At 39.2% G+C, this 13,585-nt stretch overlaps 1 protein-coding gene across 10 annotated transcripts in view; it reads left to right on the top strand.

Moving 5' to 3' along the window:
* Positions 1 to 13,585, top strand: part of SAMSN1 (SAM domain, SH3 domain and nuclear localization signals 1) — a 255,497-nt gene that overhangs the window by 229,844 nt on the left and 12,068 nt on the right. For 9 of the 10 annotated variants that reach the window (XM_085547533.1, XM_085547520.1, XM_085547550.1 and 6 more), the window contains 3 exons: positions 9,411 to 9,482; positions 10,031 to 10,186; positions 12,492 to 12,612. In XM_085547533.1, coding sequence (XP_085403659.1) covers positions 9,411 to 9,482; positions 10,031 to 10,186; positions 12,492 to 12,612 — 349 coding nt within the window. Of the gene's footprint in view, positions 1 to 7,008; positions 7,131 to 9,410; positions 9,483 to 10,030; positions 10,187 to 12,491; positions 12,613 to 13,585 lie in introns of those variants that run through there. The other variant, XR_014946083.1, reaches the window with a different exon arrangement.

The following is a 13,585-nucleotide window of genomic DNA, read 5'->3' as shown; positions in this document are numbered from 1 at the left end:
GGCCAACAAGAAAGCCCTTCTCTGAGAAAAAGATCCAGTGATCCATCTAATGTTTTAAGAATGGATTCTTAGTCCTTTTCCTACCCTTTTTTTGTCTTAATCTCTTGTCTTCACAAGAATAACCAAGTAACCCCACACCTGATTTCCATGAGGTGCTAGAAGGTTACTTACTGAGAACTGTAGGTAGTGGTGAGTTCCTCTACTTGGTCATGCTGATCACATTCAGAAGGTGTGGTAAGTTGGCTGTACCTTCAGGCTTGTTGACAAACAAGCAAGAGCTGGGGACTACAGTATATTAGTTTAGGTTTTCCTGCTGGGTTTCTAATGTTTTCTTCAAGGATAAGAAAAGCTCTGTAGGAGCGTTACTTGATCAGGAAAGCATAAAAGAGATGTGGTGCTGTTTCATATTTTCCCTCTGCTGTTGCATTTAAGATTGAGATGGATCTTTGTGACTGTCAGCCTGCGGTGATACAGAAATCAGCTTCACTTTGGCAGCACAGCCAAACACAGATGTGTGAAGATGAGATGACAAAGTAACCAGGGCAGCCGAATGAGTTTACAAAAGTTGACTGTGCTACCTTCACCTGTGCAAAGAGGATGTTGAGCACTACCACTCATGAATTGCTTTCATTTTCCATGGCTGCACTGTTTCTCTCATTCTTCTGTCTGTCTGCCTCCTTTTAAAGATCATATGTTAACTCCAACAACTGCTTCACAAAGCTGAAAAGGGGATATGGTTCAGTGATGTATGAACAGCTCAGAGACTGTGTAGTGAGTGCTTGAAATGACTGATGGTGACAGAGAGGTCATTCAGCTCTATCCACAAGTACATGGCAAGGCTCTGCTGACATTGTCTGTTGGGTGTATTTCCATTATTTTCTTCCTCTCTCTAATGGAGTTTATATTTACTTGACGTCTGTCTCTTGCTAATTGTGTCTACAAGGGTAAAACATTTGAAAACTATTTATTTGGAATTTTGGTTATTGTCTGAAGGAATGGAGAAAAGTAGGCATTCCTGCCATTCATGAAAGCTTACAGCCGTGTAGCCAATGCAATCCACTTTACAACAATAGGCTAGATTTGCAGAGGATTTCAAGCATAGCCTTGAATTTTGACTTCATGTAACCTCACAAGGCCTTTGCTGCTACCTGTGCCTTGGTGAGTATCTCTCAGCTATGCATGGTTTTCCTGGAGGGTGCAGAAGCTTAGCCTCAATTTTGTCCTGCATCAGAATGAAAAGGAAAAAAAAAACCAAACCAAACCAAACCAAAAAACAAACAAAAAAACAAAAACACTCCAAATTTTGGTGGATTTGTTATTTGTGTAATGAATTTTCGGCTCTCCACTGAGTTGTGCTCACAGTCACACAACTGCTGGAGAGATTATAAAATAGAGAAAGGGGAATTGATGATAGTAGGTAAGTACTATTTGCCATAACCAGTGCTTGCAATGAGTTGTTGATTGCATTCATTCCTATCTGACGTGAAAATTACCTGAATGGAATCATGATGCTATCTTTAGTTGAGAGACTAGACATTTTTACCCACCCCAGGACTGCAGAGATACACTACAATGCCCAGAATCGAGCACCGTCATATCTTGTACACTAAGAAGTATTCTTAAACAATGCTAAATCAATAGGAAAATCTGAGTTGGAAACAGTCTTTCAGTTTACGTACTGGTTCAAAACAAAAAAAAGTATCGCGTTTATTTATTTACACTCAAAATTTTAATAAGCATACCACAGATTCCCAATCATATTTTCTGCAAACTTGCCCAGTTTTTGAAGCCTGTGAGGCTGTAACTTAATGCTAATTGTACTTTATTCAACTGGACAATAAAAATAACTTTGGCCAATTGACGGCAATAAGCCAACTCTAAAGTTCAGCCTTCTGACAAGGGAGGTTAGATGAAGAGAAAAAAGAATTGGTGACACTGGTCATCATTTTGAAAGTCAAAAGTTAACCCACTCTATTGAGAAGTCTTTTCTCTGATTTTAATTGTTCCCCAAGATAAAACTAATATAAATAAATGGACATATAGATTTGATGAAACAGTAAAATTTACAGTGACTGATGATAGATACTACACTAGTCTTTGCTTCTCCACTGCACTGCGTCTCCATTAAGGTAATTTCAGCTAATCTCACTCTGGGTTCATTAATCAAGTGTAGTCAGAATGTCTGAAGGGAGATAATGAGGGGGTAGAAGTTGACCTACTGTTGGGATCTTATTCTTCAGTAGTTAGTTTGTTTATCATGTCTCATAATACATGTATACCGACAAATAAGTTCCAGTTGCAATTAGTAGTCATAACAGATGACTAAAATATCTTTATTTACCTGAGTGTTCAAAATGATTCCGTAAACACATCAATTAATGTTGTGTTCTCCTTTATATTACATGCCTGTACAAATTTCCATCCAGCAGCATCAGCTGACAATGAAATGGAAAGAAGGTGGACCAGAAACATTTTGAAGTTCCCCCTCCCCCTTTTAGCCAAAAGGTTCAAGCACTGATGGAGCCTAACTGCCAAAGTCCTTAATCTTTTCCCCTAAGCGCTAGTATCCTAAGTCCATACTGCAGTATCAGCAGTCTCTTAGTGACTGCCAAAATTTCTCCTCTAAAGAACCTAAGAAAAGATTTGTTCATTTTTTACTCATTTTTTACTCATTTAGGATTATATACGGTATATCTGCCTCACATAAAGCTGTCTCTATGTTACTCAAGGAAAAAAAAAAAAAAAGTTTAGGTTCCAGGAGCCCAGTGGGGCTGGAGTCTGCTGAAGATGGGAATGTTTATAAGCTCTGTGATATTAACTGCAGCACTCAACCTCAGGTGACATAAAGCATGCAAAAAAGAACTTTCTGTCAGTTTTATTATTTCTAAAAAGGTTCCCCTTGAAAGAGAAGAGTGACCTTGCTCTGCTGAGCTGACATATGCCACTGAATTAATGGCTAAGCTTTGCTGTAGGGAAGCTTGCAGAAACATTACAACTCCAATGGCTGACTTTGCTATGAACATTAATCAGAGGAACCAACATGATGTATCAAGCACTCATTTAAAAGTAATAAAAACTAACTCCCTTTCCTCCCTCCCTGCCCCCCAAGTTTCTTAGAATTAGCTTATTGTTGGTCATTACCTGTTGTCAAGGGTAAGGCTGCAGGACTGCAGTAAAACTTGTACAAGGGCTTTCGAAAGTTTGCTTACTCTTCAAAAAAGCAAATGAGCTTTCGGGATGGTCAGATTTAACTGTGACTTAGAGGTCATTTTTTCATCTTGTTCCCCTTTGGAAGGTCATCTGAAGGAATGCTCCAACTGTAGGACCTTCTGTTATTATTGTACATAGCAGACTGCTGCCTCTGGGAGGGGATGGTGGGCAAGCACCCACCCCATGCTGTGTGCAGGACTGGCACAGGGCTCCCTCAGAGCTGGAGCCTTGGACATTCTTTGGCTCCTCTTTTGGCATTTATATTTTCAACTTATCTTAAAGCCCGTCTTGCAAACACATGTGAGTAATTCCTCTCACGTGAGAAATCAAATAGAACCCTGCAAGGTCAGGACCTGAATAACGCACAGCATTAATAAAATCGAGCTGTATATGGAAGTAGAGACAGGACTTAAACTGAAATAGGGTAATTTGTTTTTAATATACAAAAATTTGTGTGTGAATTTCTCTGATTTGGGAGGAGGAAGGTTCAGGATAGGGGGAAAAAAAAAAAAAAAAGTTATTTCAGGGATTATATTATTACATTATTTAAGGGATTACAGACCAAAGCCTGCCCTGCTTACCCAGAGTTTAACCCCTCTCTGCTCAGACAGTGCTGCTCCCCTTTGTTGCAGTCAGGGCTTATGGAGGCTGGATTCCAGGCTTCAGTGTCTCTGCCTACATGGAAGTGAGAGGTAGAAAGGGATAATGGTGCAGGAGAGGTGCACATCATGCCAAGTCCTTAACTGTCACTTTCATAGCTCCTCTGAGTTTGTCACACATCCTTAACCTTCTTTTAAAGTCATTTTCTTTTCATCATTTTGTGTGCCACTGAAAGTCACTTTTAATTAAATGTCATATAAATAATAAAGTCTTAATTACATAATTATTGCAGATACCTATGTGCGCATTCATGGGGTTGGACAGCTTGCCAGCAGAGCACTTGGAGTGCCTTTTCTCAATGGGGGCTGAAAGCGCTCTACAGCAGTGCTGGTGGTTAACATGCGAGGCCTGCGTGCATTTAAAGGAAGACACAGGCCCCTTCACTTCCCCTTGCATATTTTGCAAAACTTGGCTGCAGACAGACCATTCTTAGTGCTGTGATCGACATTTCTTAAAGTGCTTCCTCATTTTGTTCCTCACAAGCTAGTTTCACCAGAAGAACTGCTGAAAATCACTACTTTTTTGCCCAGCCTCCCCGTGTGTCTTGCCCCTTCCCGAGGAAGGCTTACAAGGACAGAGCTGACTCTGAACTGTTACACTCTTAATTACCCTCACAAACAACATCTCAGCCCCAGCTCTGTGTCCCATACTCATGTCCTCAGGACCCGGTCTCTGACATCACTGGAGAGCTGGTGTTTGGGTAGAAGCCCTGACAAATGGATGTCACCAGCTGTGGTGCACTGTCAGACCAGGCTGGAGAGGCCAAAGCTGGTACCCATCAGAGGTCTTGATAAAACAGCTGCTTGATGTTCATTTCCAAGAGTGAAAAGTGTTGACCTGGGAGAGTGTTTAGTACGACCGATTTGTTTTATATAGCTTTTATTTTCCATTTTATTTTCATTTTCTGCCATTAAAATTAGGGTTTTTGCTCTGAAGTTCCAAGGTAGCAGCCTTGCTCTAAGCCTGCTTTGCTCTTGCTGCTCCCCACCTTCGTGCATGAGCAGAATACCAGACCACATTAACAACCAGAGTCTTTTATAGAGTCATTTTTAAGCCAGTTAAAAATGTCATTTCAGTAGATTGCCCTATTTGAGTTAGCAGGAACAAGCTGTATCTTTTTTATTGCTTTTGACTGGCCAAGTGCAAGGTTTAGGCCATGTTTCGTGTTGATTATAAAGTTATATTAATAGCCTGGTTAGTGGTCAGATGTTCTATATGTGTAACTAATGTGTAAATAGGAAAGACATCTGAGGTAGAGAAGTCATTATGTCTCTTCTTTTACTTCTTTATTACACTTCTGAGTTACTAAATCTTGTATGCAAATTCCAGTTCTCTATAAAAAAGTGAGAAGGGCTCTTGGTGGTGGTAGTTTGTGTTTTGTTGTTGTTTTCCACAGAACATCCTGAAAGCAGAAATTTACGCCCTTGCCTTCAGGGAATGTAGGAGACAATTTTCTTTGATTATCTGTGACAGAAGTAAGATAAGGAAGCATAGTGATTATATTCATCCCTATGTTTATGGCTCTTGATTTCAATCCCAGCTTAGTCCCCTGGTTCTGAAGGGACTAGTAGCATGATGGAGCAGGTGAACTGAATCAGGTCCTGAGCTCCACTTATCTTCATTGATCTAAGAAGTAAGCTACTGTCCTCCTGGGAGCTGCTTTGGCTTCTTCTGAGCAGAGAGGGAAGAGCACAGGTGTTTGAGGCAGGCGAGAAAACCTGATACAGGCTGAAGTCTCTTTTTGTTACTCTCAGTGACTTCTTTTGCCCCTCTACAGCTTACACAATCTTAGTAGTCTAGGGATGAATGGAAGCTAAAAATGAAAATGCTTGGAGGAATCTGAAGAGATTTATTTGTGCAGGAGAGTCACTACAAAGCCATTGCATCATGCTGAACTTAAATTCTATTTTCAGTGGTACCTGAAGCAAAAAATAATGAGCCAGAATTTCTCACAGCAGGGAACCAGATTTCTGAGCAGAGTAAATTGTCCAAAGGAAAATATGAGATGAATATTACCCATAATGATTACTTAGCAGGACGTCTGCTGTCAGCTTTGGTTTGAAGGTTGTCCTTTGACAGGAGCTACCTGACTTCTATGATGATTTGCTCTACAACGGAAGGATGCTTTCACAGAATCACAGAATCATTTGAGTTGGAAGGGACCCTAAAATGTTACCTAGTTCAACTCCATTGCAATAAATAGGGACACCTACAGCTAGATCAGGTTTCTCAGAGCCCCATCCAGCCTGACCTTGAATGTTTTATAACATAAATACATGGTTTTCAGAACCTCCCATTGATGCTGCTTTTCTATTTGTATACTGTACTGTTTTCTGGGGAAAATCATCAACTATTTGCAGAGAAAACAGATCACAAATTTCGGTCTGTCCAAATTAAAATCAACAGGAATTAGATGTCATTTACCCCTTACTAGATACTGTTTACCTCTTTTAAAATGATTATGTAAAGTTCCTGGCTATCAGAGAACTAAATATATTGGAAAGGATGGAAGACCAATTTGAAATGTTGAAACACCTTTGACATTTTCCATTATGCTAACAAGGTATACCAGAGAGAAAAGGATAAGAATTAGTGCTTTTGCTTCTAGAAATTAGTTGATTGGTTGTTGCGTGGAAAAACAAAAGTGTTCCTTCACCAGGTCCATGCCCATGCCTTCATTAGGTTTTACTGAGCAAATTTGTATTTGCTTAATGTATCCACTGGTAGATCTTCCATGAATCCAGTCAGTAAAATCAATTGATCTTATAGGATGCTGAACACTGGTATCAAAAGTCAATGGATATTTTCTCCTACTGGCTTTGCATTTATTTTAAAAGCTTCCCTGCAGTTGGAAATAAGGCCTTCACAGATTGGTGTCCCCTGACATTAATGCAGTTGACTGAAACTACTGAAAGTCACTGTCCTGCTCCCCAGCAGCCCATAGCTCCTAAATCAGCCTTTTGTTATCAGTAAAATGGGGTTGAATACATTTTTAAAAGGTGGTAGCTATTGATTACTTAATGGAAAAAGTTAGTATAGAGAAGTGCTGAAGCAGCCCTATTTTGTACTCTCCAGTGCAACAAGACCATTATCTAGAAGAGTGGAAATCATCCTGTAACCCTTATTAATATTTAATAGGGACGAAGCAACACTGAAGTATACTACAAAATAGCCCCAGGCTTCTGCCCGTGTAGGATATAAGGTTGTTTCAAGGGTCAAAAGAAGAATAACTGATTTCCCTGTGCTCAAGCTGTTTATAGGTAAGATCAACAATAAACAATGTTTTTCCTTGTGTTCCTTTTAAAGTATTTGCAGCACATCTGCACTTTAATATACAGTTATTCCTACTAGACATCTTCAAGTGATTGAATGCAACAGAAAGGTCAGTGTATGTTTAGAGATCACTGTGTGAGAGAGACGATTTTATACTTCCCCAATATTGCTGTGAATCCCAGCCTCCCACTCTGTGCTTCAGGGCACATTTGGCTGGGTTGACAAGCCAGTGAAAGGTGTTAATCCTGTCTAATAGAACCATAATCCTTGGGGCTGTGTTTTCGTATCATACTATTGAGCTAACCCCCTTGTCACAGGATATTGTTCATCTAGTGAATAGTAAAGTTCTACATGGAAATTTTAGATGAAATGAATGTGTGCAGTCTAAATTGCCCTTTTCAATTTCACGGGGGAAAAACAATCAAACAAACAAACAAACCACAGTGTTTAGCTAGCAGAGATTCCTTGGGAGATTACGACCAATTAAGAGGAGAGCTGTGAGGTTTTCCTTTTCTTTTTATTTTTCTTTTCTTTTTTTTTTTTTCTCCACTCCAGTGAATAATAAATGCCATTCGTCCAAAAATATTCACAAATCTGGGTCAACTTCTACAAATAACCTTTGGCTTGAAATATTTTGCAGGTCAGATTGGTCACAGAAATGTTAGTGGGGAAAAAATATAAAAAAGAAAGAAAAAAAGAAATGTAAGGTATTACTTCTTTTTCTCTTAAGCTCTGGTGGTTGAAACTTGGACACAAAATGTAGATTCTCTCCTATTTAATTGTGCTCGGGCCTCTGCCCTTGCTAAGTTCAAATTGAAACAGTGGGGAGTTTTTACTTTCAGCTGTGCTCCAGGAGAGGCAAATTTTCTTCTTCTCAAATAGAGGCAAAATATTCTCACTTGGCTTTCCATAGCTTTTCTTTGTCTTATTGTTTTTCCTTTCTGGTAACTATTTTTAGTTTAAAAGTGACTGTGTGTAAGAGATAAAGAAGCTAATATGGATGGTAACCCTGTGATTTATGAGCAGGGACAGAATAAGATGGGGTCATTCCCGGCTGGAAATACCCAGGGGAGGTACACATGTGCTCTGCATTACTGGTATCGTTCAGATGAACTTCTTCCTTAAGACCACAGTTGTGAAGCCTGAATGCCAGCTCCTCACCCTGCATGGCACTGGGAGTATGACAGGGTTATCAGTGAGTCCCTCAGAGAAGTAACTGCTGCCAGAAAGGACAGTGTCAGGAGGCAGAGCAGCAAACGGCAGCTTGGTGACTGTGGGCAGAGCTGTCACTCAGAAAGCTGCCAGAAGCCGAAGTTGTAACTTGGCTGTCTGATGAAAAAGGTCCCTTCCTTACAGGAAAGTCTGTAACCAGGCAGTCTCAAAACACTTACTAAATCTTTCAAGATACAGTCTGTTTAGTTTTCTTTTTATTACTGTTTAGTTTTATCCTTGAAAGGAATTTGGAGTGCTCAGAAATAAACTGAGATGATAATGCACATTATGTGATAGTAAATCCTCTTTGAGAAATCTGATGCCCCCATTAAAAGCTGTTCATTTAGTATGGAAGGGCAAAGAGTTTTTAAAAATGGATTCATTCTAGATTTAGCTTTGAGTATTAGTGAAGATGTAAAAACTAGCCCTTAAAACAATGCGTAGTTGGTAAATTCTGGCTGTTATTAGGCACACACTTCAACGGACTTCTGATACATCAGCAACAAAAGTGTGGTCTGATTATTCTGCTGCTTCTTCACAACACATCTTTTGGCCAAAACACATTCCTACTACTCAGCATTCCTTGCCAATTCCTGTTGGTAAAGAAGCCTGTACGTGCTTCCCAGCCATGACCATAAACTTAACACTGGTGACAGTATCCACCACCATAACCAGCTCTATGGCTCCTCTCATACTTATGGAAGTAGGGTTTTTTTCTGAGCACACAGACAGCAGTCTAACCCAGAAGCATCTCATAAATATCTGTGTATAATTAATGCGGAACGGATGAAAAGAACTCAAATCACACCCATTACCTAATTTGTATTTGAAATAATATTGTTTTACTTATTCGTTTTTCTGCTTCCAGCAGTACAGCCATAATTCTTTTCCTTGCAGACACCTCCTAGTTTGTTTTTGCTGTATGTAGCAGCTCGTGGTCAACTGACTTGGGAGGAATTTTTAACATAATGAGTGACTTGGAAGTAGCATTTCAGTCTTCATAACAGAGCAAATTACCAACAGTGAGTCAATGTTTGTCTTCTTTTCCTTTACAGCGCACAAGTAGTTTTGGAAGCTTTGACCGTTTCAGACATCACTCAGTATCAAAGACAGATGATCCAGCTGAGGTCTGTATTAAACAAAGTTTTGCTTTCTTCAGTTCTCTTTCCCATGACAATTGTACAAAAACTTCGGGTAGCCGCTGTGTGAATTTTACACCAGGAGAACTTTGCTTGTGTACCTCAGTCTGTATGGATGATTGAGTTATTGCTGAAATGAACAAGAGAATCACATTTTAACATTGCTGCTTCAATAAAATATCAGAAGCAATTTTTCTAAAAGGCAAAAGTGCATTGCAGACAGGTGTATTCCCAAATTAACCTGGATGCAGCCCACTGATGTATCATTTTTATTTTAAGTAACCTGCAAAAATCCCCACAGTTGTTGTTTGGATGAAAGACAATAAACAAAAGGAAACAACATTTCCTAGCATAAGATGTATTTTCTTTTTGACATTCACAGGTGTTCTGGTTTTAGTATTCCCCAAGAAAATGGCTATGATTGACTTTGGTCATCTTAACTACATTGGTGTCCTTAAAATTTTTCTGTAGTTCTTGTTTTCCCACACCAAATTTTATTTTCATGGTATGTTGCATACATTTTTACTTCAAATCAGGTGTCTGAGCTGGAGACTGTAAGTGACATTGGAGATGCAGCACAAACCAAAGCAGCATATAATGGAAGAAGCTTGGGCAAGAAGATGAGAGCCATTTCCCTTACCATGAAGAAAAAGATGGGTAAAAAGTACATCAAGGCACTCTCTGAGGAGATGGTAATTACAGCTTAAGAATCTTTTATTTGATGATAATACACACAAAATGAAAATGCCATGTGCATGTTACTTATTCGCACTTCAGGCAGCTATTAGTCAAAGAATCACAGAATTGTAGGGATTGGAAGGGACCTCCAGAGATCATCGAGTCCAACCCCCCTGCCAAAGCAGGTTCCCTACACCACGTCACACAGGTAGGCATCCAGGCGGGTCTTAAATATCTCCAGAGAAGGAGACTCCACCACCCCCCTGGGCAGCCTGTTCCAGTGCTCCATCACCCTCACCGTAAAGAAGTTCTTGCACACATTTGTGCATAACTTCCTATGTTCCAGTTTCTGGCCGTAATGAGACTCCATGAAAACATGGTTACAAATACTGAATTAAAACAGCTTTTAGTATATATCCTTCCTTCCCCATGCATGCTCGTGTACAAACACGTGCACAGATACCATTGCCGCATCATATATGGATCAAGTTAGACCAAGGATTTTTATATAATTGAATTTTGCTTTGTCATCGTGGAACGTTTGTGTAAGCATCACAAGAAAAGTCTCTTAATATGGAAACAGGAAAATACTGGATGAACTTAGCTGTCAGTCTGATACTCAACCTGTTCAAAGAATTTCACTAGGAGAATTTATCTTCAAATACAATTTTTTTTTTTTATTTCCAAAGTCCATTTTATAGAGGTCAGCCAGCATCCTACAGCATGACAACTCCTTTGACTTATCTGCTTTTACCTTGTTTAATCCAAATGAAGCTATCTTCATTAAACAGAAAAACATTGTCTATTTCACACATTGTGAACTCTGTCTCCTCAATAGCTTGTGTCTTTCAGTTCTGAATTTTAAAGCTCGTAAGGAAAAATGAAGTGTCCCTAAAAAATGTAGCTGATCTGTATCCTATCTCATACACTTGTCAATAACACATAGCAAGGGAAAACAAGCAAAAAAACTGCACAAATTGAAAAAAATGAAAAATAAAATTTGTTTAACAGAATATTGCTAGTCAGTTTTAGAGGTCAAAGACAAGGGTTCATAATTCATTTGCTTAGTTAGTATTTTTTTTTTTTTTGCTAAAATTATGCAGGTTGGAATCCATTAATTTTATAGTATAGAAAAGAAAAATTAGAATTGTGACATTTAACTTCTGGACATTTGCAGCAACTATTCACATGACAGTAATTCAATGAATTGTATGGCTGGATACACATTTACTGTGATCTTCATTCCTGCAGTAGGTGGTGACAATCAATAGTGGTCCACTGATTAATCTATGGCTTGTGCCGATGACTGGTGTAACAAACACTGTCCTTGCTGAAAAACAGTATAGTCTTTCATTTCAGTGCTATGCCTTGTATACACCTGCAGCTGTCTCTTCTTCATACCTGCTTGACTCCATCCAAATGGACTCCACCAGTGAACTGATGAATGATTAACATTTTCCAAGTATGATGTAACATTTTAAGTACTGCATGATCTTTCGGTTGCATGAAGATATCACACACGCTGATAACGTGATGCAATCTGGTGAAGAAAGTCCTACTTTTGAAAGCTCATTATTATTTCACTTAGCTGTTACATCATCCCCACCTTACCCGTGATTGAAATACGGACCTTCTTGTTTTAAATTCCTTAAGTGTATAAGCTATGATTCCTGAAGCGTGATTTAATGTTATGAACTCCAGGGACTGATTTCACACATCATTAGATTTTATAAGAGAAACATGCATCTGTTAATTCTGGAATGCCCTGGATTCCGAGGCTAGTGTATAGCTTGAGCAGTGTAGGGAGCATGGTACTAAAACATCAGTGCCGTATGTGCATGCAAGCTGTCTCTGAAATGCCCTTGCTTGGGTGCCAGCATGCCTCTAAGTGCCCATGATTTCAGAAATTCAACACAATCCAAAGCTGTCTCAACTATCCCTTCATTATGAACTTACAGAATTAATCTTTATATTTCTTCTTCAGGGACAATTAGAAAAACCATCTTATCTGTCTACCAGTGAATTTCTCATTATAAGCCTTTGTGCTGCTGTCATATATTGCATCTTCTGAGATAGAGAATTACTTGAACAGAAATGAAATTGAATGGGGCAGAGAAGAGACAAGCGCTGGTACTGGGCATCCTTAGTACCAGATAGATTGGTACTGGATAAATATCCAGACCTCAACTTCTTAATAAAATGGTTCTTAATAAAATGTAATTGTGATCAAATCCTCAAGTGCACTGATAATTGAAAAGGAAAATAGCATTTTCTAAAATACATCTCTTGGTGGTTAACAACTGAACCTTTTTGTTAAAGAATGAAGAAGGAAAAGACGACAGTGATCCTGGTGGTGGAATACACACTGAGAAGGTCTCCCTAAAAGCCAGTGACTCTATGGAAAGTCTCTATAGTCTAAACAGCGGCCAGAGCTCATCTAGTAAGTACAAGATATCCAGACTTCTTAGCTTCAGTATGGTTATTTCTGAATTCAGAGCCAGTGATTAAAAATGTGATACTAGTGCACTCTTCAGTCTGGCAGACAAGAGTATAATCTGATCAAATGAGTGGCAGATAAGGAAGATATTCCTGAAATAAGCTGAGTGTTTTTAAGAGTGGAGATTATTATTATTATTATTATTATTATTATTATTATTATTATTATTATTATTATTATTATTATTTTAAATGGAATGGATTATAAGGAATGATACAGGTATATATGCCTGAAATGTTTTTGAGGGCTAGCACTTCTGGAGTGCTGGCACCCACAGAGTTACATATCCTGAGTGTAGCCACAAAAGCATTTTCTCTGGCAATAGTGGCTATGAGCTTATTCTTCACTCTGCAGATGTGAGACAGAGAATACGAGAAGTTGGTTTGAGTTGAAAAGTGGTGGAGCCTGAGCTGGTGGCTTCAGATGATGATGCTGACACAGTCAGCTTCTCTGCAAGTCCACTAAATCCCCTGCCCCAACAGAGCTGCTGGAGCCTCTGATGAGAAGTGGAGTTTACCTCCACCTATCCATCCATTGCTCAAACGTGGACAGTCACTGGGCAACAAGTTACAGCTGTCCATGGTGACACTGCTGCCCCATCACTGCAGGCTTCACGTGAGCTGTGAGAGGAGCCCTGAGTTGCAGTCCCAACTGTTTGCACTTAGTTTTTTATTTGGCCCTGAGACAGAGCTGTACACTTAAGCAATCACTTCAGACAAAACCATTTTTATGATCATTTTATATGACGTGATTTGTGAAAATTGTATATGCGAGTTTACTTCCAACATACTGCTGCTCTTATCTAAAAACATATTTGGATGGGATATTGCAGAGCTTGCTCAAATTTGCTTGAATTACTCTGCTGATATTTTATTGCTCAACTTGGATAAAATGACGGGCAGAAATGTTGATAAGA

This window comes from Coturnix japonica, chromosome 1 (assembly GCF_054131305.1).
Source record: "Coturnix japonica strain WE chromosome 1, WE-NBRP24, whole genome shotgun sequence".
In the NCBI taxonomy this organism is placed as follows: Eukaryota; Metazoa; Chordata; class Aves; order Galliformes; family Phasianidae; genus Coturnix; species Coturnix japonica.
This window is presented reverse-complemented; position numbering and strand designations above follow the sequence as displayed.